This window comes from Coregonus clupeaformis, chromosome 13 (assembly GCF_020615455.1).
Source record: "Coregonus clupeaformis isolate EN_2021a chromosome 13, ASM2061545v1, whole genome shotgun sequence".
NCBI lineage: Eukaryota > Metazoa > Chordata > Actinopteri > Salmoniformes > Salmonidae > Coregonus > Coregonus clupeaformis.
The window spans coordinates 16,643,416-16,666,848 of record NC_059204.1 but is presented as its reverse complement, the minus strand read 5'-3'; the positions used below and the strand labels follow the sequence as shown (position 1 = coordinate 16,666,848).

At 40.4% G+C, this 23,433-nt stretch overlaps 1 protein-coding gene across 1 annotated transcript in view; it reads right to left on the bottom strand.

Moving 5' to 3' along the window:
- Nucleotides 1-16,223, bottom strand: part of LOC121578873 (single-minded homolog 2-like) — a 34,381-nt gene extending 18,158 nt beyond the window's left edge. Inside the window, exons 1-5 of the mRNA XM_041893196.1 lie at nt 15,869-16,223; nt 14,790-15,046; nt 11,916-11,998; nt 9,638-9,727; nt 2,284-2,392 (exon numbers count right to left, since the gene is read on the bottom strand). Coding sequence (XP_041749130.1) covers nt 2,284-2,392; nt 9,638-9,727; nt 11,916-11,998; nt 14,790-14,964 — 457 coding nt within the window. The 5' untranslated portion in view covers nt 14,965-15,046; nt 15,869-16,223. The remainder of the gene's footprint in view (nt 1-2,283; nt 2,393-9,637; nt 9,728-11,915; nt 11,999-14,789; nt 15,047-15,868) is intronic.
- Nucleotides 16,224-23,433: the final 7,210 nt, after the last annotated feature.

Sequence of the window (23,433 nt, the reverse complement as noted above, 5' to 3'; positions counted from 1 at the left end):
AGAGCTTGATTTTGGTCTCATCTGACCACAACACTTTCACCCAGTTCTCCTCTGAATCATTCAGATGTTCATTGGCAAACTTCAGACGGCCCTCTATATGTGCTTTCTTGAGCAGGGGGACCTTGCGGGCGCTGCAGGATTTCAGTCCTTCACGGCGTAGTGTGTTACAAATTGTTTTCTTGGTGACTATGGTCCCAGCTGCCTTGAGATCATTGACAAGATCCTCCCATGTAGTTCTGGGCTGAATCCTCACCGTTCTCATGATCATTGCATCTCCACGAGGTGAGATCTTGCATGGAGCCCCAGGCCGATGGAGATTTACAGTTATTCTGTGTTTCTTCCATTTGCAAATAATGGCACCAACTGTTGTCACCTTCTCACCAAGCTGCTTGGCAATGGTCTTGTAGCCCATTCCAGCCTTGTGTAGGTCTACAATATTGTCCCTAACATCCTTGGAGAGCTCTTTGGTCTTGGCCATGGTGGAGAGTTTAGAATCTGATTGATTGATTGCTTCTGTGGACAGGTGTCTATTATACAGGTAACAAGCTGAGATTAGGAGCACTCCCTTTAAGAGTGTGCTCCTAATCTCAGCTCATTACCCCTATAAAAGACACCTGGGAGCCAGAAATCTTTCTGTTTTAGAGGGGGTTAAATACTTATTTCCCTCATTAAAATGCAAATCAATTTATAACATTTTTGACATGCGTTTTTCTGGATTGTTTTGTTGTTATTCTGTCTCTCACTGTTCAAATAAACCTACCATTAAAATTATAGACTGATCATTTCTTTGTCAGTGGGCAAACTTACAAAATCAGCAGGGGATCAAATACTTTTTTCCCTCACTGTATATGCCATATTTTTCTAACTGTGCTCTTTCACAAAAGCTCTCAACCTATAACCTATATATTTATTATGGACACAGTATGCTTTACATTAGTTATCTTGTTGTTATTAGTTGTTGTTATTAGTCCCATCCTTCAGCTCCATTCAACACCTCCCATCTATCTCTTAACACCATCCATATTGGATTTCTATTTGCCATATATTTCTCAACTGTACTGTGATGTTTTACAAAAGTTCTGAACCTTTCTATTCTCATTGCTTCTACAGATCGTAAATTGAAAATAATTTTTTTTGCTAAAAGTATTATTATATAATTGATCGATTGACTATGACTTTTCAGATCACCCAGTAGTGCTATCTGCAGAGTTAGCTCCAGGTAAATATTGCAATCCTTTAGCCATTCCTGGACCTGTGTCCAAAAACAAGCTACAAATGGACAGTACCAAAACAAATGATCTAATGATTCTATCTCTTCGCAGCAAAATCTGCAGAGCTGGGAAGATTGTATCCCCGTATAAATAACATTCTATTGGTGGCAAGAATTTTATATAATAATTATTTGGTTGTAATTTTGGGTAGAGCAGACATTTCCATATGTTTTTGTTAGCTGCATGTGCGACATAACTCCACCAGTCCTACCGATAATATCATTTACGAATATTATACCTTTTTTAAACATTTTGTCAAAAAAAAAGGTTTTTTATCAGTTAGTATATATGAGTTTAACCACAATATTTGTTGCATTATTTGTTCTGTCGTTTCTGGAGGATTACATTGAAATTGCAACCAACTTTCTATGGCTTGTTTTAGAAATAGTGATATTTGGGAGATTATTTGAAAAGGTGGTGTTAACATGTAATAAGCTCAACATGTGAAAGCGCTTTTTTCACATGTTGAGCTTATGTGAAACTGCAAATTTGACATGTTTTTTTTGTAAAGGTGTGTATGTGTGTGTGTGTCTGTGTATGCATGTGTATGTGTGTAGGGGTGTTATGAAACAGTACTCCACAGCAGGCTTAAGATGCTGCTCCTAGAGGAAGTTATTGAAAACCTGCCCAGCAGAGAGGCTGCCTGGGTGTTGCCTTGTATTATGTATCATGGTGCTATACATTGAAGTACTATGTGTTCTTATAGCAGCTGCATAGATTAAGTATTTGAGCTATTTGTATGATGATGTCACACTGACTGACTTCCGTCTTACAGAAGAGGTAGACCTCGATGAAGTAGCAATACTGTTGCTTACAAACATACAGAGAGTTGAGTATGAGGGAAAATCGTGATCAACTGACTGTTGGTTGAGAGAGAGAGGGAGGGAGAGAGAGAGGGAGAAATAAGTGAAAGAGTGAGAAAAGACGAGGGAGAGGAAGTGTGAAAGAGAACAAATAAAGACACAAATAGAGGGAGGAAAAAGGGAGGGAGAGAATGAACATAATAATTTACCTTGCAGGAAGTTATGGTGGAGGGGCTGATGGGCGCTGAGCACGGCCGTCATCTCATCATGGTCTGACGGGTGGATATACTCAAATATACTGTTACCCGTCAGCTCCACCTGACAGAAACAAATTAATCAGTCACTTCACATCATGTTTCATCAGGCTGAAACTAGAGAAAATGACAAGTTACGTTATACTATAGAGACCAACATATCATTTCTTCAGTTACATGTAATCTCTAGCCTTTTGTGAAGAAGACAGTCTTTCTGAATGGTGTTTTGAGGTCTTTTGATCATTTAGCAGGATGATACTCTGTCATTACAAGGGATTACATCATCACAGAGAAATGCCTATTGTAGGGGGACACTGACTGTGTGTGTGTGTGCGTGCGTGAGCGTGCATGTGTGTGTGCCTGTGTTCATGTGTGTGTTAGAAGTGAGGAGGGGGTCAAATCTCTCGCTGCCCCTGAAATCGATCTCTCCATCCCTTTCAGCTCCGCCTCAAAGGGAGATGATGTCAAGAAACACAAGGGTTAATTTATGAAAGAACCAATAATTTGCATGAGAACACAGAACACCGTCCAGGCTCCACTTTGATCTATTTTACCTCCCACATTTTGGGGCGGGGTCACTCAGTGAGCGGGTCACTGCTCACCACTTCAACAACAAATTGGTTTCTTCACAGTGTGGAGTCAGGCTGGACTAATCCATGCTTTGTAGTGAAAGAGCATTTGGACTGAGCATAGGTGACAGCTCTGCTTTTTGGTGTCGTAGAAACGGTGACAAGCAATAGTATGCGAGAGCAACAAGTGAAATATATGTTCAAGCACCAATGTAAGTTAATATATGTGGGTTACTGATACTAAACAGGCCTTTAGATTTTACACTGGAGGATGGGTCAACCTCAAAGTAAAAACAGAGGCATTCTCAACAGACTCAAGTAATGAGTGACTTTCACTGAATTCGCTGTTGTCTCTTTCACAGTTCATTTTAAAACAACACGGACCTTAGCCCACTATACCTCCACCTGACACACACACACACACACACACACACACACACACACACACACACACACACACGATATCAATAAAAGCGGATGGTCCATTTGAATGAGCTTCACAGTGTACACAGGTGTGCACAAGTAGCATTTGCATCAGGGCTGCGTGCAAGAGCGGCACATTTAGAGTGGGTGGTGGGGTTGTTTTTATAGGATTGAGTTAATGCTGTTGCTCAGCTCCCCTGTTCTCTCGAATGCTTCCTGAGCACAGCCTTCAGTGTGTCTGTCCAAGCTTGCTCAGGTGAGGTATATTCAAGACATTAGCATTTCTGTTTGCTATCCACAAAGCTCAGTACATAATCACTTTAAATGAGGGCAGTGTTAGAATGACAGTGGTTACCTACTGTTGGTTCTGGCCACTTTCATAATCAGAGCGCCCCTATAAGTAGCTAAACAAAAATCTATGTGGACACGCCCATTATGAAAAACTGCTTCATTGAATAGTCACTTTGGTCTGGCTCACCATGTCTAGGGCATCCCAATAATCAATGTTAAGTTATATTACAGCCTTTCTGTCGCTTGCATTGTATGTTTTGGAAAGTGAACCATATAAAACCACCATATGCTCGAAGTAGAGACCCAGAGTATACGCATCAGAGACAGGACTTCAAGGATAAACCTTTGTTTTGAGGGAGGCTGCTGCTGACTCAATTTCGCTTGATATTTTCAGACACCACGCGTGACTGAAAATATATGAGATGATTCAGTTTGAGTCCACGTGTGGAAGGAGGGTTAGATAGACAGCATCTCTCTCTGGGGGAACAGCAATACTGATGAAGTTGGCTTGTCAAGCAGCGAAGCCCACTCCTTGTCACGTTCGTCTAATGAGGACCAATGCGCAGCGTTGAAGGTGAACATCTTTTATTAGATAAATGATCACACGATCAAAATAACAAACGAAACGTGACGTCTACAGTTGAACACAACCCAACGAGAACAAGAAACCACAAACACAACGTGAAAGACAGATAGTTAAATATGGCTCCCAATCAGAGACAACGAGCCAACAGCTGACACTCGTTACCTCTGATTGGGAGTCACTCAAACAAAGAAATACAATAACCTAGAACCCACAACAAAACATAGAAACTAACACCCTGGCTCAACATACGAGAGTCCCCCGAGCCAGGGCGTGACAGTACCCCCCCCTAAAGGCGCGGACTCCGACCGCGCCAACGAAACACAACAGGGGAGCGGATCCGGCTCCAGTGGAACAGGCACGTGCCGTGCCGAACCGACGACGCACACCACTGGCTTGGTGTGGGGAACAGGCACGGGCCGGACAGGGCTGACGAAACGCCCCACAGACTTGGTGCTGGGAGCAGGAGTGGGCCGGACTGGGCTGGCGACGCGCACCACAGACCTGGTGCGGAGAGCAGGAACGGGCAGAGCCGGGCTGACGAGACGCACCACAGACTTGATGCGGGGAGCAGGAATGGACCGGACTGGGCTGGCGACGCGCACCACAGACCTGGTGCGGGGAGCAGGAACGGGCAGAGCCGGGCTGACGAGACGCACCACAGACTTGATGCGGGGAGCAGGAATGGGCCGGACTGGGCTGGCGACGCGCACCGCAGGTTCGGTGCGGGGAGCAGGAATAGACCGGACCGTACTGGGGACACACACCACTGGCTCCACACCGGGATCTGGAACGGGCCGGACCGGACTGGCAACACACGCCAGTACCTCTCGCCGTGCCTCCACACCTTCCATCCCCTCTTCTACCAGTGGCCCCCGTAACCCGGCGGCCTTCTCCGGCAACCCACTGGACCGCTCTATCGCGGCCTCCTGCTGGTCCGCCGTCGTGAGCCCCCCCCTAAAAATTTTCGGGGCGTCTCTCCTACCCGTGGACCACGTCTCCATATCCCTCGCCAGCTTCTCGCCCTTCTGCCATAATGTCAAGCCCTTGTCTTCCTCCCTCGGCTTGACCCAGTCCAGGAGGCGAAGGAGATCTGTGAGGGATCTCCCTGGCGACGGCTCCTGGACACGCTGCTTGGTCCCATCTTGGTGGTTTCTTCTGTCACGTTCGTCTAATGAGGACCAATGCGCAGCGTTGAAGGTGAACATCTTTTATTAGATAAATGATCACACGATCAAAATAACAAACGAAACGTGACGTCTACAGTTGAACACAACCCAACGAGAACAAGAAACCACAAACACAACGTGAAAGACAGATAGTTAAATATGGCTCCCAATCAGAGACAACGAGCCAACAGCTGACACTCGTTACCTCTGATTGGGAGTCACTCAAACAAAGAAATACAATAACCTAGAACCCACAACAAAACATAGAAACTAACACCCTGGCTCAACATACGAGAGTCCCCCGAGCCAGGGCGTGACACTCCTGAGTGATGATCACACTTCATTCTGATAATTGATGGCACCACAGAGTAGCGCCATAGGCTGTCCTACTGGAATGTATAATCCAAACCAGCAACGATACACTGCTCCTCAGTCAAACTGCATGGGCCTCAGTTAAGGCAGGGTAAACAGAAAAAATATTTGATACACATACACACACACACACACACACACTCACACATACACTACCAATCCAAAATTTGGACATACCTACTCATTCAAGTGTTTTTCTTTATTTTTTACTATTTTCTACATTGTAGAATAATAGTGAAGACATCAAAACTATGAAATAACACATATGGAATCATGTAGTAACCAATAAAGTGTTAAACAAATCAAAATATATTTTATATTTGAGATTCTTCAAAAAAAATTATTTATTTCACCTTTATTTAACCAGGTAAGCCACCCTTTGCCTTGATGACAGCTTTGCACACTCTTGGCATTCTCTCAACCAGCTTTATGAGGTAGTCACCTGGAATGCATTTCAATTAACAGGTGTGCCTTCTTAAAAGTTAATTTGTGGAATTTATTTCCTTCTTAAGGCATTTGAGCCTATCAGTTGTGTTGTGACAAGATAGGGGGGGGTATACAGAAGATTACCCTATTTGGTAAAAGACCAAGTCCATATTATGACAAGAACAGCTCAAATAAGCAAAGAGAAAAGACAGTCCATTATTAATTTAAGACATGAAGGTCAGTCAATACGGAACATTTCAAGAACTCTGAAAGTTTCTTCAAGTGCAGTCACAACAACCATCAAGCACTATGATGAAACTGGCTCTCATGAGGACCACCACAGGAATGGAAGACCCAGAGTTACCTCTGCTGCAGAGGATAAGTTCATTAGAGTTACCAGCCTCAGAAATTGTAGCCCAAATAAATGCTTCACATACTTCAAGTAACAGACACATCTCAACATCAACTGTTCAGAGGGGACTGTGTGAATCAGGCCTTCATGGTCGAATTGCTGCAAAGAAACCACTACTAAAGGACACCAATAAGAAGAAGAGACCTGCTTGGGCCAAGAAACACGAGCAATGGACATTTGACCGGTGGAAATGTGTCCTTTGGTCGGGATCCAAATTTGAGATTTTTGGTTCCAACCGCCGTGGCTTTGTGATGATCTCCGCATGTGTAGTTCCCACCGTAAAGCATGGAGGAGGAGGTGTTATGGTGTGGGGGTGCTTTGCTGGTGACATTGTCTGTGTTTTATTTACAATTCAAGGCACACTTAACCAGCATGGCTACCACAGCATTCTGCAGCGATACACCATCCCATCTGGTTTGGGCTTAGTGGGACTATCACTTGTTTTTCAACAGGACAATGACCCAACACACCTCCAGGCTGTGTAAGGGCTATTTGACCAAGAAGGAGAGTGATGCAGTGCTGCATCAGATGACCTGGCCTCCACAATCCCCTGACCTCAACCCAATTGAGATGGTTTGGGATAAGTCGGACGGCAGATTGAAGGAAAAGCAGCCAACAAGTGCTCAGCATATGTGGAAACTCCTTTAAGACTGTTGGAAAAGCATTCCAGGTAAAGCTGGTTGAGAGAATGCCAAGAGTGTGCAAAGCTGTCATCAAGGCAAAGGGTGGCTATTTGAAGAATCTCAAATATAAAATATATTATGATTTGTTTAACACTTTGTTGATTACTACATGATTCCATATGTGTTATTTCATAGTTTTGATGTCTTCACTATTATTCTCCAAAGTAGAAAATAGTAAAAATAAAGCAAAAACCCTTGAATGTGTAGGTGTGTCGAAACTTTTGACTGGTACTGTATACAGACATACAGAAACACACAATGTGCCACACATGAACACACACGCAAACCACAAAATCATCTTGGATGTCCAGCAAAGACGATGATGACATTGCTCCATTTAGAGAGGCTGCGGGGAGGACCATTCTAAAATAACATCTTCAGCCTGGCTAGCTTAAGTTCCAAAAGCAAACAGGCGTCAGTGCTATCTAACACCCCCCCAGAGAGACAAGTCAGAAGCAATAGCTAGCTAAGCTAACCTTAAATATTAGCATGGGCTGAGCAACTGTTTTTGCTGTTTCATACACCAATGCTACACTCACAGCATGAATAACTGGAGGTTTTCGCACGTCCTAATTCTTTTTATGAACAGCGCAAACAGACAGGAAGTCAACAACACCTAGAATAGACTCACTGATCATATTCTGTGACCACTCCATGCCCTCTCACTTATCTGTGCTAGGTGAACTTAGGCAACCTTTGCTTAGCATTCTGCAGCCTGTTTTACTGACTGTCAAATCAATGTTTAAACAGGCATATCAGGAGGCATGTGCCCCTTAGGTGACCTTGGTTGTGTTGAGGGAGGCAGACCCACAGCTTGTGGCATACGCAATGGCCACCCAGATCCAAGATGAAGGCAGAGCTACAGTTGAAGTCGGAGGTTTACATACACTTAGGTTGGAATCATTAAAACTTGTTTTTCAACCACTCCACATATTTCTTGTTAACAAACTATAGTTTTGGCAAGTCGGTTAGGACATCTACTTTGTGCATGACACAAGTAATTTTTCCAACAATTGTTTACAGACAGATTATTTCGCTTATAATTCACTGTATCACAATTCCAGTGAGTCAGAAGTTTACATACACTAAGTTGACTGTGCCTTTAAACTGCTTGGAAAATTCCAGAAAATGATGTCATGGCTTTAGAAGCTTCTGATAGGCTAATTTACATAATTTGAGTCAATTGGAGGTGTACCTGTGGATGTATTTCAAGGCCTACCTTCAAACTCAGTGCCTCTTTGCTTGATATCATGGGAAAATCAAAAGAAATCAGCCAAGACTTCAGAAGAAATGAATTGTAGACCTCCACAAGTCTGGTTCATCCTTGGGAGCAATTTCCAAACGCCTGAAGGTACCACGTTCATCTGTACAAACAATAGTACGCAAGTATAAATACCATGGGACCATGCAGCCGTCATACCGCTCAGGAAGGAGACGTGTTCTGTCTCCTAGAGATGAATGTACTTTGGTGCAAAAAGTGCAAATCAATCCCAGAACAACAGCAAAGGACCTTGTGAAGATGCTGGAGGAAACAGGTACAAAAGTTTCTATATCCACAGTAAAACGAGTCCTATATCGACATAACCTGAAAGGCCGCTCAGCAAGGAAGAAGCCACTGCTCCAAAACCGCCATAAAAAAGCCAGACTACGGTTTGCAACTGCACATGGGGACAAAGATTGTACTTTTTGGAGAAATATCCTCTGGTCTGCAAAACAAGGAACACCATCCCAACCGTGAAGCACGGGGGTTTCAGCATCATGCTGTTGGGGTGCTTTGCTGCAGGAGGGACTGGTGCACTTCACAAAATAGATGGCATCATGAGGAAGGAAAATTATGTGCATATATTGAAGCAACATCTCAAGACATCAGTCAGGAAGTTAAAGCTTGGTCGCAAATGGGTCTTCCAAATGGACAATGACCCCAAGCATACTTCCAAAGTTGTGGCAAAATGGCTTAAGGACAACAAAGTCAAGGTATTGGAGTGGCCATCACAAAGCCCTGACCTCAATCCTATAGAAAATGTGTGGTCAGAACTGAAAAGTGTGTGCGAGCAAGGAGGCCTACAAACCAATTTATTGTGGGAAGCTTGTGGAAGGCTACCCGAAACATTTGACCCAAGTTAAACAATTTAAAGGCAATGCTACCAAATACTAATTGAGTGTATGTAAACTTCTGACCCACTGGGAATGTGATGAAGCTGAAATAAATCACTCTCTACTATTATTCTGACATTTCACATTCTTAAAATAAAGTGGTGATCCTAACTGACCTAAGACAGGGAATTTTTACTAAGATTAAATGTCAGGAATTGTGAAAAACTGAGTCTAAATGTATTTGGCTAAGGTGTATGTAAACTTCAGACTTCAACTGTATGTCTTACCTGGGATAGGCCGAGGTGGACTGATGCAGTCTCAGAGATGTACATGATTTTGCCATCAGAAGCGACAACGAATACAAAGCCGTCCAGAGTCTGGGGAATAAAACATATGTTAGACCCAAAAATACGCCATCCATTTTACATTAAATAATATGCATAGAAGGTCATTTAGAATTGTTGATATTAGACATTGCATTGTGATAGTTATAAATCAGCATATGGGAATCTGATTAATAATGGCTTTTATGTCTACTCTTTTGTAATGTCTTTTTAAAAAACACACTCATCCAAATTTCTATCACATCTGGCTCTAATCATGACATGAAACCATTACAAATTCTTGGCAAAGCCTACACATGAATTCCATAGCAAAAATATTTAAACAGTGCATTTTATCAAAATAATCAATTACATTTCATCTTGAGAACTTGACCATTTTCCTAAATGCATATAATAGTGTTACACACGTCTAAGCACCACTCTGCTCTAGTGTTCTATACTTACAATGCGCTATATATTTACCTTGAACTTGTGTAGTATTTACTATTAGATTTTTTTATATTTCTGTTTACTTACAGTGGGGGAAAAAAGTGTTTAGTCAGCCACCAATTGTGCAAGTTCTCCCACTTAAAAAGATGAGAGAGGCCTGTAATTTTCATCATAGGTACACGTCAACTATGACAGACAAAATGAGGGAAAAAAATCCTGAAAATCACATTGTAGGATTTTTTATGAATTTATTTGCAAATTATGGTGGAAAATAAGTATTTGGTCAATAACAAAAGTTTCTCAATACTTTGTTATATACCCTTTGTTGGCAATGACACAGGTCAAACGTTTTCTGTAAGTCTTCACAAGGTTTTCACACACTGTTGCTGGTATTTTGGCCCATTCCTCCATGCAGATCTCCTCTAGAGCAGTGATGTTTTGGGGCTGTCGCTTGGCAACACAGACTTTCAACTCCCTCCAAAGATTTTCTATGGGGTTGAGATCTGGAGACTGGCTAGGCCACTCCAGGACCTTGAAATGCTTCTTACGAAGCCACTCCTTCGTTGCCCGGGCGGTGTGTTTGGGATCATTGTCATGCTGAAAGACCCAGCCACGTTTCATCTTCAATGCCCTTGCTGATGGAAGGAGGTTTTCACTCAAAATCTCACGATACATGGCCCCATTCATTCTTTCCTGTATACGGATCAGTCGTCCTGGTCCCTTTGCAGAAAAACAGCCCCAAAGCATGATGTTTCCACCCCCATGCTTCACAGTAGTTGTGGACAGGTGTCTTTTATACTGATAACAAGTTCAAACAGGTGCCATTAATACAGGTAACGAGTGGAGGACAGAGGAGCCTCTTAAAGAAGAAGTTACAGGTCTGTGAGAGCCAGAAATCTTGCTTGTTTGTAGGTGACCAAATACTTATTTTCCATCATAATTTGCAAATAAATTCATAAAAAATCGTACAATGTGATTTTCTGGAGAAAAAAAATCTCTATTTGTCTGTCATAGTTGACGTGTACCTATGATGAAAATTACAGGCCTCTCTCATCTTTTTAAGTGGTAGAACTTGCACAATTGGTGGCTGACTAAATACTTTTTTCCCCACTGTATGTGTTGTATATTGTCTAGTGCAATTAATGTCTTGCATATAATCTTATTGATAATATTGTGTTGTATTTACAGTATGTTGCATATACACTGAGTATACCAAACATTAGGAACACCTTCCTAATAGTGAGTTGCACCCCCTTTGCCCTCAGAACAGCCTCAATTCGTTGGGGCATGGACTCTACAAGGTGTCGAAAGCGTTCCACAGGGATGCTGGCCCATGTTGACTCCAATGCTTCCCACAGTTGTGTCAAGTTGGCTGGATATCCTTTGGGTGGTGGACCATTCTTGAAAAACCCAACGGCATTGCAGTTTTTGACACAAACCGGTGCGCCTGGCACCTACTACCATACCCCGTTCAAAAGGCACTTAATTATTTAGTCTTGCCCATTCATCCTCTGAATGGCACACATACACAATCCATGTCTCAAGGCTTAAAAATCCTTCTTTAACCTGTCTCCTTCCCTGCATCTACACTGATTGAAGTGGATTTAACAAATGACATCAATAAGGGATCATAGCTTTCACCTGGTTTCACCTGGTCAGTCTATGTCATAGAAAGAGCAGGTGTTGTTAATGTTTTGTACACTCAGTGTATATTATGCTGCATTTATTGTGTTACATACATGTAATTGTGTTGTGTATATTGTGTTTTACATCTGTGTTGACTATATCCCACCTGCAGTAGATGGGAGCCCAGTTCTTTAGCCATGTTGTCCAGAGGGCTGATTCTGGTCGGCTGGCCCCAGGCCTCCCCCAGCCCTGTGGAGGAAACACACAACAGGTTTAGAATACCTTACCTAGAGCTGCTTCCAGGAGAAGAGGACACTATGAAGGGGACACAATATATAGCCTTACATTGTTTTTCTTCCTGGTCTGGTCGGATACTGCAATTTCAATGGTAAGGGTTTATGTCTATGACTCACATAGCTCTGCCTATAGGCTGTGTCTGACTTGGATAATTATACTAATGCGATCAAAGCCTGCAACAGGCCATTCAGGCATCTTTGGCACTGCTACATTTAATGCAGAGACACACACTAAGCTGTTGACACAATGCCTTCTACACCAAAAGAAAAGATGGACCAGCCAGCCTTAAAGGGTACATCAACCACAACAGGTATCCCTTGAGATGCTGCTCATAATAGTTTGAGAAGTATTGAGCCTTGTAATGTATACAGTGCCTTCAGAAAATATTCATACCCCTTGACTTATTCCACATTTGTAAGTCGCTTTGGATAAAAGCGTCTGCTAAATGGCATATTATTATTATTATTATTATTATTATTACCAGTCCTGTAAGTCACTAAGAACAAGATATATTTTCCCTACAGTCACTCTCACTCGCTGTGATTTTATTTGGCTATTATATGCTTTGATCACAGACACTGGGACATGCAAATAACCTCTGTGTGTTTATACTCAACATGTATTTTGCAGATGAGGCCAGCAAATTGTGACTTGACAAAATCACCCAGAAAATGTTTAGAACTGTCATCTGAAATTATACAACTTTAATTTGAAATGTACTATGATGTGTGATAACGTTGAATATTAGCATGCCAGGTTAGTCCATCATATACATTTGTAGCAGGGTGGAATCTGTCAAATGCTGTGAAATCAATGGCCAGTGACACTTATTTTATAGTCTGGGTTTTCTCAGAAAAACATATGAGCACCCTTCATTTTCTCAATGTAAACTTATGCTTTGATTTGCTTTGAGTGCTTTGATTTGACTGAGAAAACTGAGAAAATATGACAAAATATAGCAATAGCCAAGTAGTTCAACTGACAACAAAAGTGACTATTGCACTATTTTTCAATAATGTTTTGGTCAAACATTCAGAGTTAACAGGTCACATTTTTTACTGTTATATTTTCATACTTTCACCATCAATTTCCATTTCCTGTGTCTTGATTAGCCGTCAGCTAAAGGATTAGGTGTTGTGCAGGACAGTCCTTTCCCGGATCTATAGGCCCAAATCACGATAAGTGGAAGCGACAGAGACGTTTCACCTGCACCCCCGCTAGGCCTAAATGGACAATTCTAATCTGAGGTAGGGCGGAAATGTCAGAAATGTGTTTGCTTATTATTATTATTATTATTTTTTTTAAGAACTACCTCAAACTAAAATACATTATTTGTGCAATTTGCACATTTTGCGCGTGGAATACACGAGATAAACATGCGTAATTTGCATGAGGTGATAGGCCTCTTATATTTAACGAACCTTTGCGCATCATAAATATTGAAATCTGCCTCGGGACTAAGTTTCTGATTTCCCAGAATAGTTATTTGCTAAATACATTTACACATTTATTTGACAAATGTGAGGGAGAGTGGCCATTGAAATAGACTCGTTGGACGGCGGTCACATCTCTCTCAGTCCAAGGATGTCGGGAATTAAATTGAGACCCAGACAATAATCAATAGGTTACATCTGATTTTAGGATAATCAATATGTCAAAAGAGAACATAAAAACAAAAAATGTATGGCAGACTGTATTTTAGCCTAGGTCTACTTAGGCAAGGATACTGTCTACAACTAATTAGAAAGTTATATTTCGTTTGAAATAATGTAATTAAGGTGAAACAATCCTATCTAAATATAAATATATTTGCTATAACCAAAGCGCTAAACTAATATTTCACTTGTAAGTTCATACAATTTAACCCGCAGCCTATGGTCTGTACTTTTGAAATAGCCAGCAGAATGCATTTTTCGAGGCTATTTGCCTACTTCATCTATATAATTAATTAGCCCATATTCTGTTTTGTCACGGGTGTTAAGTTTTCTTATGTAGCCTATAGTGTTTTTGTAATATTGTATACAGTTTATTTATTATTTGATTCCACAAGATATCACACTATTAGTGAAATGGTCATAAACTAAGCTACTCAAATCTAGAACTAACGCGTGGCCCTTAGTCCGTGCCTTAAATGTTTCTGTGACTTTATGAGTGATGACAGACCAATTCTAGGAGAGGCAGAGGGCTGATTTCCTGGGGTTTAGCCTGTCGAAGTGTTCGTTTTATTGACCATAATTGGATGATTTATCATAAAATCTAGAGCCACTTGTTTAGGAGTGAAAACATAAATCAGGTGAACAAACTTGTAAAATAAGTAAATTTTTTAATTGCATGACCAGGTGGGAAAGGGAAAGTTGGTGACAATTATAATGACACTTTTACGCACGCATGGTCACTGTCACTACGCACCTGTATATTGATATTTATAATTTCTATAGCACTTATTCTACTGGAGAATAATTTTCGAAATAAAACTCACATTTTCCATGGAAACATTAACTTGGGGAAGTGAAAATGAAAATCTACATGACTTCGAAAATGTGATTATATTTTGGACATATGAGTGTCCTGCTGCGCTCAAAATTAACATTTATTTAGTTATTTTCTCTGCCCCGTTCTATTGTGTATTTGTTAAAACCATAATACAAAGACCAATATTATGTTTTGAGAGCTGACATGTTCCTCTTCTCCAGACGACATAATTATGATGAATCATTCAACTGATAGTGGTAGCATAACTCACCATCCGGAAACACGGCTCTCATCTTCAAGTAACTGGTTGTCAGCCGAATGATTGAAGCCTTATCCAGTTGTGATGTGATGGCCGAAGGTAAAGGCAGTAATTTCGCCAGTTCATAAAATTCTCCATTTTCTTTCTCTCGTCTCGTCTTCGCTGCATTCTTGGACTTTTCCTTCATCTCTGACTGATGTAAAGTAATGCCTGTTGCATAACAGAACACCTTCCTCTTCGGCCTCAAAACGTAGATTTTGCCTTTTTATCTTTGAATCAGAAAATGCACTTAGCAATTAGATAGAAGCATAACGATATTGTAGCATAATCATTCTCATTTCTTGAATGATCTAAATGTGAAAAATAGTTCCTCTCCTTGTAGATTCCAGATACGTGCATGTTCACTGAAAACGGTTACATATAATTCGTTGAATTCAATCTAAAAACCATTAGGCCTACATGAGGATACAATAATTTTTAGAAATGGTGGACTTGGTCTCCAAAACGTTGTTTTGCGACTCGTGTACGTCACACAATGAATGTGGAAAACAACGCTAAAGTTACCAGTGCCATGTAGTCATTTGAAAGGCTTTTTCTTAGATTACTTTTCATTCAAAAGAGTCAGTGAGGACACATCTTGGGTAGGCTCCCTTCAGTCTCCAAGTTGTGGCATGAGAAACATGTTGCTCTATTGAGCGATTAAACAACGGAGTACGTCAACTCTGACAAACATCCCACGGTTGAACGCCCCGTTTAGACAGGAATGACTCCCTTGAAGTATCAGAAAATGTCCGATGTTTAGGCACACCATCAACAGACGATTCGGTTAGATTCGCTTTACCTCATTGGTGTGAATGTGTAGGCCCCTAGACTTATTATTAATGAAAGCATGTGGATTAGGTCATTTAGGTCTACTATTAACGTTTGCAAAGAATTGGACGCGAAATTCTTCGTGCGTAATGGCAATATAGGCCTATCCAACTATTCCATTTGCCGAATAATTACAACCTCGATGCACACATACCCCAGACACATTTCAAGACTTCCATGATGTAGAGACTTTTTTTTACAAAATATCAATTTGAAGTTACCTGCGTCTGGACTGTTATTTTTCACACTTCATTACTGAGTGTGCTCTCTGCCATAACCATCAGAAATGTGTCTTCGATGACGCACTGCAGTTAGGATGATTCGTGAATAAGGCCTATGTGTCCTTCCCATGAAATGTCCACCTTGTTTCATCGACTCAGGAAGACATCAACTGAGTTCTCAATTTCTTAATTTCAACGCCAGGATAAGGATACATCGGAACTACGTTACCAATGGAGAGCATGCGAAGTTGCCTCAGACAGTTGTAGGAACAATAACGCAATATTTTCCTCTTCAAGAAGTCTCGTTGTTCGGGTTCAATAATCCCAAAAGGCAGACTGATATTCCAAGCAGCATACGTTAATTCCTTTCGCAGAACCAAATGCGGGCGAGGGGCGGTAAGTGGGAGAGAGAGGGCACGGTTCCAAACAGTTACGTCACTGAGTATCCGCAGCCTCCGTCAAAGCAAAAGTACAATAAATTGTCGAAAAACATTACCAAGTGCAGCGCAGGGCTGATTTGACAATAGACTGCATGCATGTCGATTGCATGCGTGTCTCTTCCAAATTAATCTGGTCACATCATGTAGGCTATTGTCCATTTCAATGTGATGTAGCCTATAAAGTCAGTTCTGCAAGCCTTGTAGGAAAGCTTTTAGAATGATGAAACATTTTAGCCTTTATAGCCTCTTCGCCTATAGTAATTGAATTCCTTAATTTTCATATCCTACAAAATATATATTTTCAATTACAAATTCAAAAGAATAGCCTAAAGATTTCAAAGGCCTGGGACATAAAGCACTGACTGAACGATTCAATGTGGTAATTTGAATATGCGTTTATAGAATCCCCTCGTTATGTTTGCTTTCCATAATTTGTATTCCCATAATTTGCATATTCAGTAGGCTATTCAAAACACACTTTGCCATATGATATGCTCGTTATACCGCTTATATTGCATGGCGAGACAGCATGCAAAGTCAAGCCAGTCTACACAGGCCAGAAGCAAGAAACCCACATTATCTACAGAGTAGGGTTCCCCAACAGGCGGCCCGCGGCTGATTTTATAATATAAAAGACTGTAAAATCACTAGGAAATTAGCTCAAAGTGATTTTACTTTAGGAAAACTTTTCCGAAGTATTCCCACGGAAAAATAGCCATATGTGATCGTATCCTAATGTAAAGTTTGAAATTATTCTGTTTTTGTCAAATACTATAGCCTATCTGTTTGGGATTCTTGCGGTCAATTTGCAGTGTACAAATTATTTATAACTATGTTCTTGCCCCCAGTGGTGTAAAGTACTTAAATAAAAATACTTTGAAGTACTACTTAAGTCGTTATTTAGGGTATCTGTCCTTTACTTTACTATATATTTTGGACAACTTATAATGATGTACTTTTTACTCCATACATTTTCCCATATACCCAAAAGTACTTGTAACATTTTGAATGCTTAGCAGGACAGGAAAATGGTCAAATTCACACATTTATCAAGAGAACATCCCTGGTCATCTTTACTGCCTCTGACCTGGCGGACTCACTAAACACAAATGCTTCGTTTGTAAATTATGTCTAAGTGTTGGAGTGAGCCCCTGGCTATGCATAAATGTAAAAAACAAAAATATTGTGCTGTCTGGTTTGCTTAATAGAATTTGAAATTATTTATACTTTTACTTTTGATACTTAAGTAGGCTATATTTTAGCAATTACATTTACTTTTGATACTTAAGTATATTTAAAACCAAATAGTCTACTTTTAGACTTTTACCCAAGTAGTATTTTACTGGGTGACTTTCACTTTTACTTGAGTCATTTTCTATTAAGGTATCTTTACTTTTACTCAAGTATGACTTTTTCCACCACTGCTGGCCCCCGACCATCCGCTCAAGTAAAAATGGAGGCTATAGATCTAGGTCCATCATTCATTTTCTATTTTGTTGTTAGCCTGTAATATCTGTTTTGCAGGCCTACTGTTTATATTCCTATTGTGTAGGCCTACTTATAACAGTGTAGCCTAATTAAACATGTAATTAACTTTGTAATGTACTAAAACATGATTCAGATAAAAATCATACTAGCATTTCCCCACTCTCTTTTTTGTGTATTTTGGAGAAATATTCCTTTTAAAATAAACTTGAAAATACTGATACAACTAATTTGCCACTAGATCTTTTCTCATTAGGATATATATTCCGGATCCATAGGCTTATAGTTTTGTGAACTAAGAAAGTGCTTATATGCTCAATATTTAATCAATACATTATTTAGATATCTTTACAAATGGTATTGGCCTAATAGTTTTAGTTTATATATATTTTAATTATAAGTTCATGTTTACTGTTGCCAAAATAATTCACATAGGCCTACCACTATTTGTGCAATTAATTATCCAATAACAATCTATTGTTGCCTACAATAGTTAGGCTATTTGTTTGAATTTATATCTCAAAATAGACTTCAGACATTTTAAGTCTATTTAGCCTATGTAAAGATATGAAATGCAAAATATTGATGAAAAACGAAAATTGTCTTGAATCTGTTCAATAAATCAAAATGTTAGTGTTTTAAACAGATTGAGAAGTTCCAAACTTTAATGGCCATCTCACACTAGGTAAAAACTGGTTGAATCAACGTTGTTTCCACGTCATTTCAACCCCCAAAATCAATGTGATTACGTTGAATCAACGTGGAAAACTGGTTGGATTTGCAAAAAATAATAAACATAAGGGCATTACTACTTTTTTTCACCCAACTTTTAACATAATCCAATGACATGGTGAATTTCTTTGTTGATTTCACGTTGAATTAACGTTAGTTGACAAATCAACCAAATGTAAATCCAAACTAGACATTGAACTGATGTCTGTGCCCAGTGAGATGTTGCCAGTATAATTTGAGAATGTCTGAAAGTAAACACACCAAGATGATGTTTAAGGATCATCACATAATTCTAAAGCATGCAAGTTCTATTGATGTCTGTATATGGCGAAATGCTCTAGCTTGATATCAAATAGAACATGCATTTGGCTAACTTGCAGCTATGCCCATAAAATCAGCCCAAAAGTTTGACAAAAAGTTCCTTGGCAAAAGCTACTGCAGCCAGGTAAGGTTATGAAAATTAAGGAAGAAATGAAAGTAACTGTGGTAAGCTAATATAAAATACCTCAACATTAATTTATTTAAAAGATCTGTGCGTCCATTCAGCAAACAAATAATCTTTCAAACTGAATTTAGATTTAAGAGCAATTTAGTCTGAGCAATGTTCTTATTTGCCCAATTATGACTACTCTAGCAATTAAGTCAATTTTACACATCTACTGTTTACCTGTGTAGCATTTCAATGTAATTAACAATTAGAGACCTATCCGTGACTTGACACAAAATGGACCCAGTCAGCATACACTCATGGTCTGTTTCAAGAGCAGAAAAAATATTTGACACCACCCTTCCAATGTGCCAGCTTCAACAAAAATGCTGAATATGGTTTTCATACCTGGCACACTACTGTAGCGCTCACAGGAAATAGCTGAGTGTGAACTGGAAGCAGTTCTGTTGCAAGGACTGTATGTGACTGTGTGTGTGTGTGTGTGTGTGTGTGTGTGTGTGTGTGTGTGTGTGTGTGCGTGCGTGCGTGCGTGCATGTGTTTAGTTTAGTTTATAAGGATCCCCCTTAGCTACTGCACATGCAGCAGCTACTCTTCCTGGGGTCCACATGTGGACATCCATGTGTGTGTATATGTGGATGGACATTCCCTTGAGGTCTTGGTTACAGATAGATCGATTGGGTACCCATGGTCTCTGTTCTCTCAAACTGACAGGAGCAAGGTTCAAACATTAATGTGCAATGAACTAACCTTCAGGGAAACTCAAAACACAAAATGAAAGATAAAATAATACTTTGCTGTAATATTTGCTGTAGGCCAGTCCTGTGTCATCCTTGACTATTTTCCCATGTAAACGACCAAATACAAGGCTTACCACCATTACAGGTCCAATGCACATAGAAGAGTCCTCAACACCTCTCATCTTTTCACTAACCTAACATTTAGCTCGGTTAACACATTATTATCACACATATGGCACTATAACATATGAGACGGATAATTGCTCCTTGAGAAAAAAAACATGGGAGTCATTCATCCCTTAAGTCCTTCACAGTGTGAATGGCAGCCTTTTAAAAAGGGCCTAATCAGCTCATTTATTTATGTTCTAGTGTTGGCTGTGATACGCAGGCTATCGCTTTCTGCCTGGCTGTCACCGCTGATGGATTAACAGAGTGCTGGGCCGATATGGAAAATCCTGTTGGCGGAGGAACTTGGAGGAGACACTAAAGGCCAACGCTTGTGGTTTCCCCCATCTGCCCGCCCACTCGTCTCACCCTCCCCATCTTAGACATCCATCTATGTTCCTGGACTGGCCTATGTGGATCTCTTGGATTCTAGAATAACTGTGAATGAATGGAGGATAGTGAGTGCTTTATTGCCTGGAGGGTGTGAGGGTGCAGGTTGGATAGTTTGAGGGTTGATGTAAGGGAACCTGCCATGCAGAGGATGGTAAGTGACTGATGAACTTCACTTCACTTCTCAAAATGGCCCACTGATGAGAGTTGTCAGAGATAAAATATGAACTCAGAAGTTGGTCATCAACCTACATGTTGTACTAGGAACCTAAACTTGAATACAAGTCTGATAAGTAAGTGTGTGTGTGTGTGTGTGTGTGTGTGTGTGTGTGTGTCTGCGCTTGTGCGTGTGCTTGCGTGTGTGTAAAAGAGAGAAGAGTGACAGAGGAAGGCTGAAGAGTGCTGGAGGGTGAAATGGAGCAGAGGCGGTGAGTAGCTTAACCCCTTATTAACCTCTGTTTGGGGAATTTACACACTAATTTAACTTTCACACTTCCAGGTGTTCTGCTCCCGCCCAGGTCATTGTGTTCCCAGCAGCCCCTGGGCTCAGCCTCACCTCACCTCACACTGAGAGAGCAACCTGATATCACATGGACTAGTGCACATAAAACGACATTCACCAATACAGCCAATATGCACCACGGTAATGCTTAGAGAATATTGTTCTAGATAAAGGAAAGAGATATCCCATGTTAAATAGATGTGGATTGTCCATACAGCTCACTCCTATCTTGGACATGCAAGATGAAGAATATGTTTGGGACAACAGAAATATTATTACGTTCTGTGGTCCTCTGTAGCTCAATTGGTAGAGCATGGCGCTTGTAACGCCAGGGTAGTGGGTTCGATCCCCGGGACCACCCATACGTAAAAATGTATGCACGCATGACTGTAAGTCGCTTTGGATAAAAGCGTCTGCTAAATGGCATATTATTATTATTCTAATGATGTCACTCACTGTGGTAGCAGAGTATTACAAAGAAGTAGATTATAATATTTGGAGCAGTTCAATAAACTGAAACGTGTGGAGAAATGCCCATGGAAATGTATAGGCCTGTGTAATTTGCCATTATTTAATACCACGAGAGGATTTTTCATTGAGGGTGTGTGTCCATGCTGCCGATGTTTATCTCATTGACATTCAGATTAATCGAGGTGGAACATATTTGCTTGTTATTTAATTTAGGCTGGTGGGGAATAACATGAAAAATAGATTATGAAAATAATGAGTGCATGAAAATAAACAGTAGGGGTAGGATAAGTGATGAGGATCCAAACTGGGGCTAAATGGTATTAGTATGTATTTTGATTTCCTACAGTCAGTCCTCTCTCAGATTGCCTTTAGTCTGCCTACACTCACTAATGCAGAAAGGTTGCTATTCAGCAGTAAGTGAAGTAACATCTAATTATGGCAAGAGAGGAACATGCTCTCTCAAGGCTTGTTTCATACACCATTGAGTTCTGGGCATAGTCTCTCCTGCAGGAAACTGTTGCAGCTGTTGGTTGTAGGAACAAAGGTACTTATGGAACAACAAAGGACAAACATTTTAACAGTTCTGCATTAGCATTTGGTTTCACTGAAGAGGGTGTTCGAGGGCAAAAGTGAATTGGAAAGTGTGCTATTCCCAGCATTTAAATGAGATAGCTTTACAAGTTTGACTCTGAGTGCAGAAATTGTTGTATTGAAACTTTATAGCGTACATATACAGTGGTGTAAAGTACTTAAGTAAAAATACTTGAAAGTACTACTTAAGTAGTTTTTTGGTGTATCTTTACTTTACTATTTATATTTTTGACAACTTTTACTTCACTACTGTACGTTCCTAAAGAAAATAATGTACTTTTTACTCCATGCATTTTCCCTGACACCCAAAAGTACTCGTTACATTTTGAATGTTTAGCAGGACAGGAAAATGGTCCAATTCACTCACTTATCAAGAGAACATCCCTGGTCATCTCTACTGCCTCTAATCTGGCGGACTCACTAAACACACATGCTTCGTTTGTACATGATGTCTGAGTGTTGGAGTGTGCCCCTGGCAACCCGTAAATTAAAAGAACAAGATAATGGTGCCGTCTGGTTTGCTTAATAGAAGGAATTGTATCTTTACTTTTGATACTTAAGTATATTTTAGCAATTATATTTACTTTGATACTTAAGTATATTTAAAACCAAATACTTCTTGACTTTTACTCAAGTAGTAGGCGACTTTCACTTTTACTTGAGTAATTTTCTATTAAGGTATCTTTACTTTTGGGTACCTTTTCTACCACTGCATATACAGTAGTTCATGTAGTTAACGAAGTAAGCCTACAAAACATAACATATTTTGAATTTCAATATGTCTATGTCCTAAAATGTCTTTGGCCTAAAACACCTTTTGACCACAGCAAAAACGACTTCCATCTTGGTTAAAGTAGCAGCGGGGTAAACATGCACATGCCCAGTTCGATCAGGACATCTCTCCGGTTCTCAGGGGCAAATTTGATTGAAAAACGAAAATATACGAGCCATCAGGGAGAGAGATGATTGAAGATATAACTGGGTTTAATGCCCAAACGAACATCTGGAGATCAGTCTCCTCTCACCAACACTTGATTTTCTGTTATTCTTAACTTGCAATAACGGAGCATGTGCACCCGGTTGATCCATAGGGGTCATGGCGGCCTAGAACAGTTATCATTTCACTCTACAGTGCAGTGTTGTGGTTTCTGAAGGGGCTTGTTTTAGAATGGTGGGGCACTAGACTAGATATGCCAAGACATTCTGGGTATGGCCTACTTTAGTATGTGGTGCAGCAGAGAATGGCTTTGTCAATTTGTTATGAGCAAACTCCATGTTCATTTTAGAAATGAAAGTCAAACTAACTAACTTTGCTATGGAATTCTGTGTGACATAATGGGCATATGGCCGGAAGGTTAGTGGGGTTCATAATAATGTTGATGGTGATGATGATGGTTCATTGGTTGTAGCACAGATAGCTGGAGAGGTGGAGAGATCAGAGAAGGAGAGTAGTACAGTGTGTGATAGATGTTGAGGGTTGTCAGGCCAGACACACACACACACACACACACACACACACACACACACACACACACACACAAGCGCCTCTAGTGTTTTGGGGGCCCACCTCACAGGCAAAACATTTTAGTGGACCCCCTCTTGG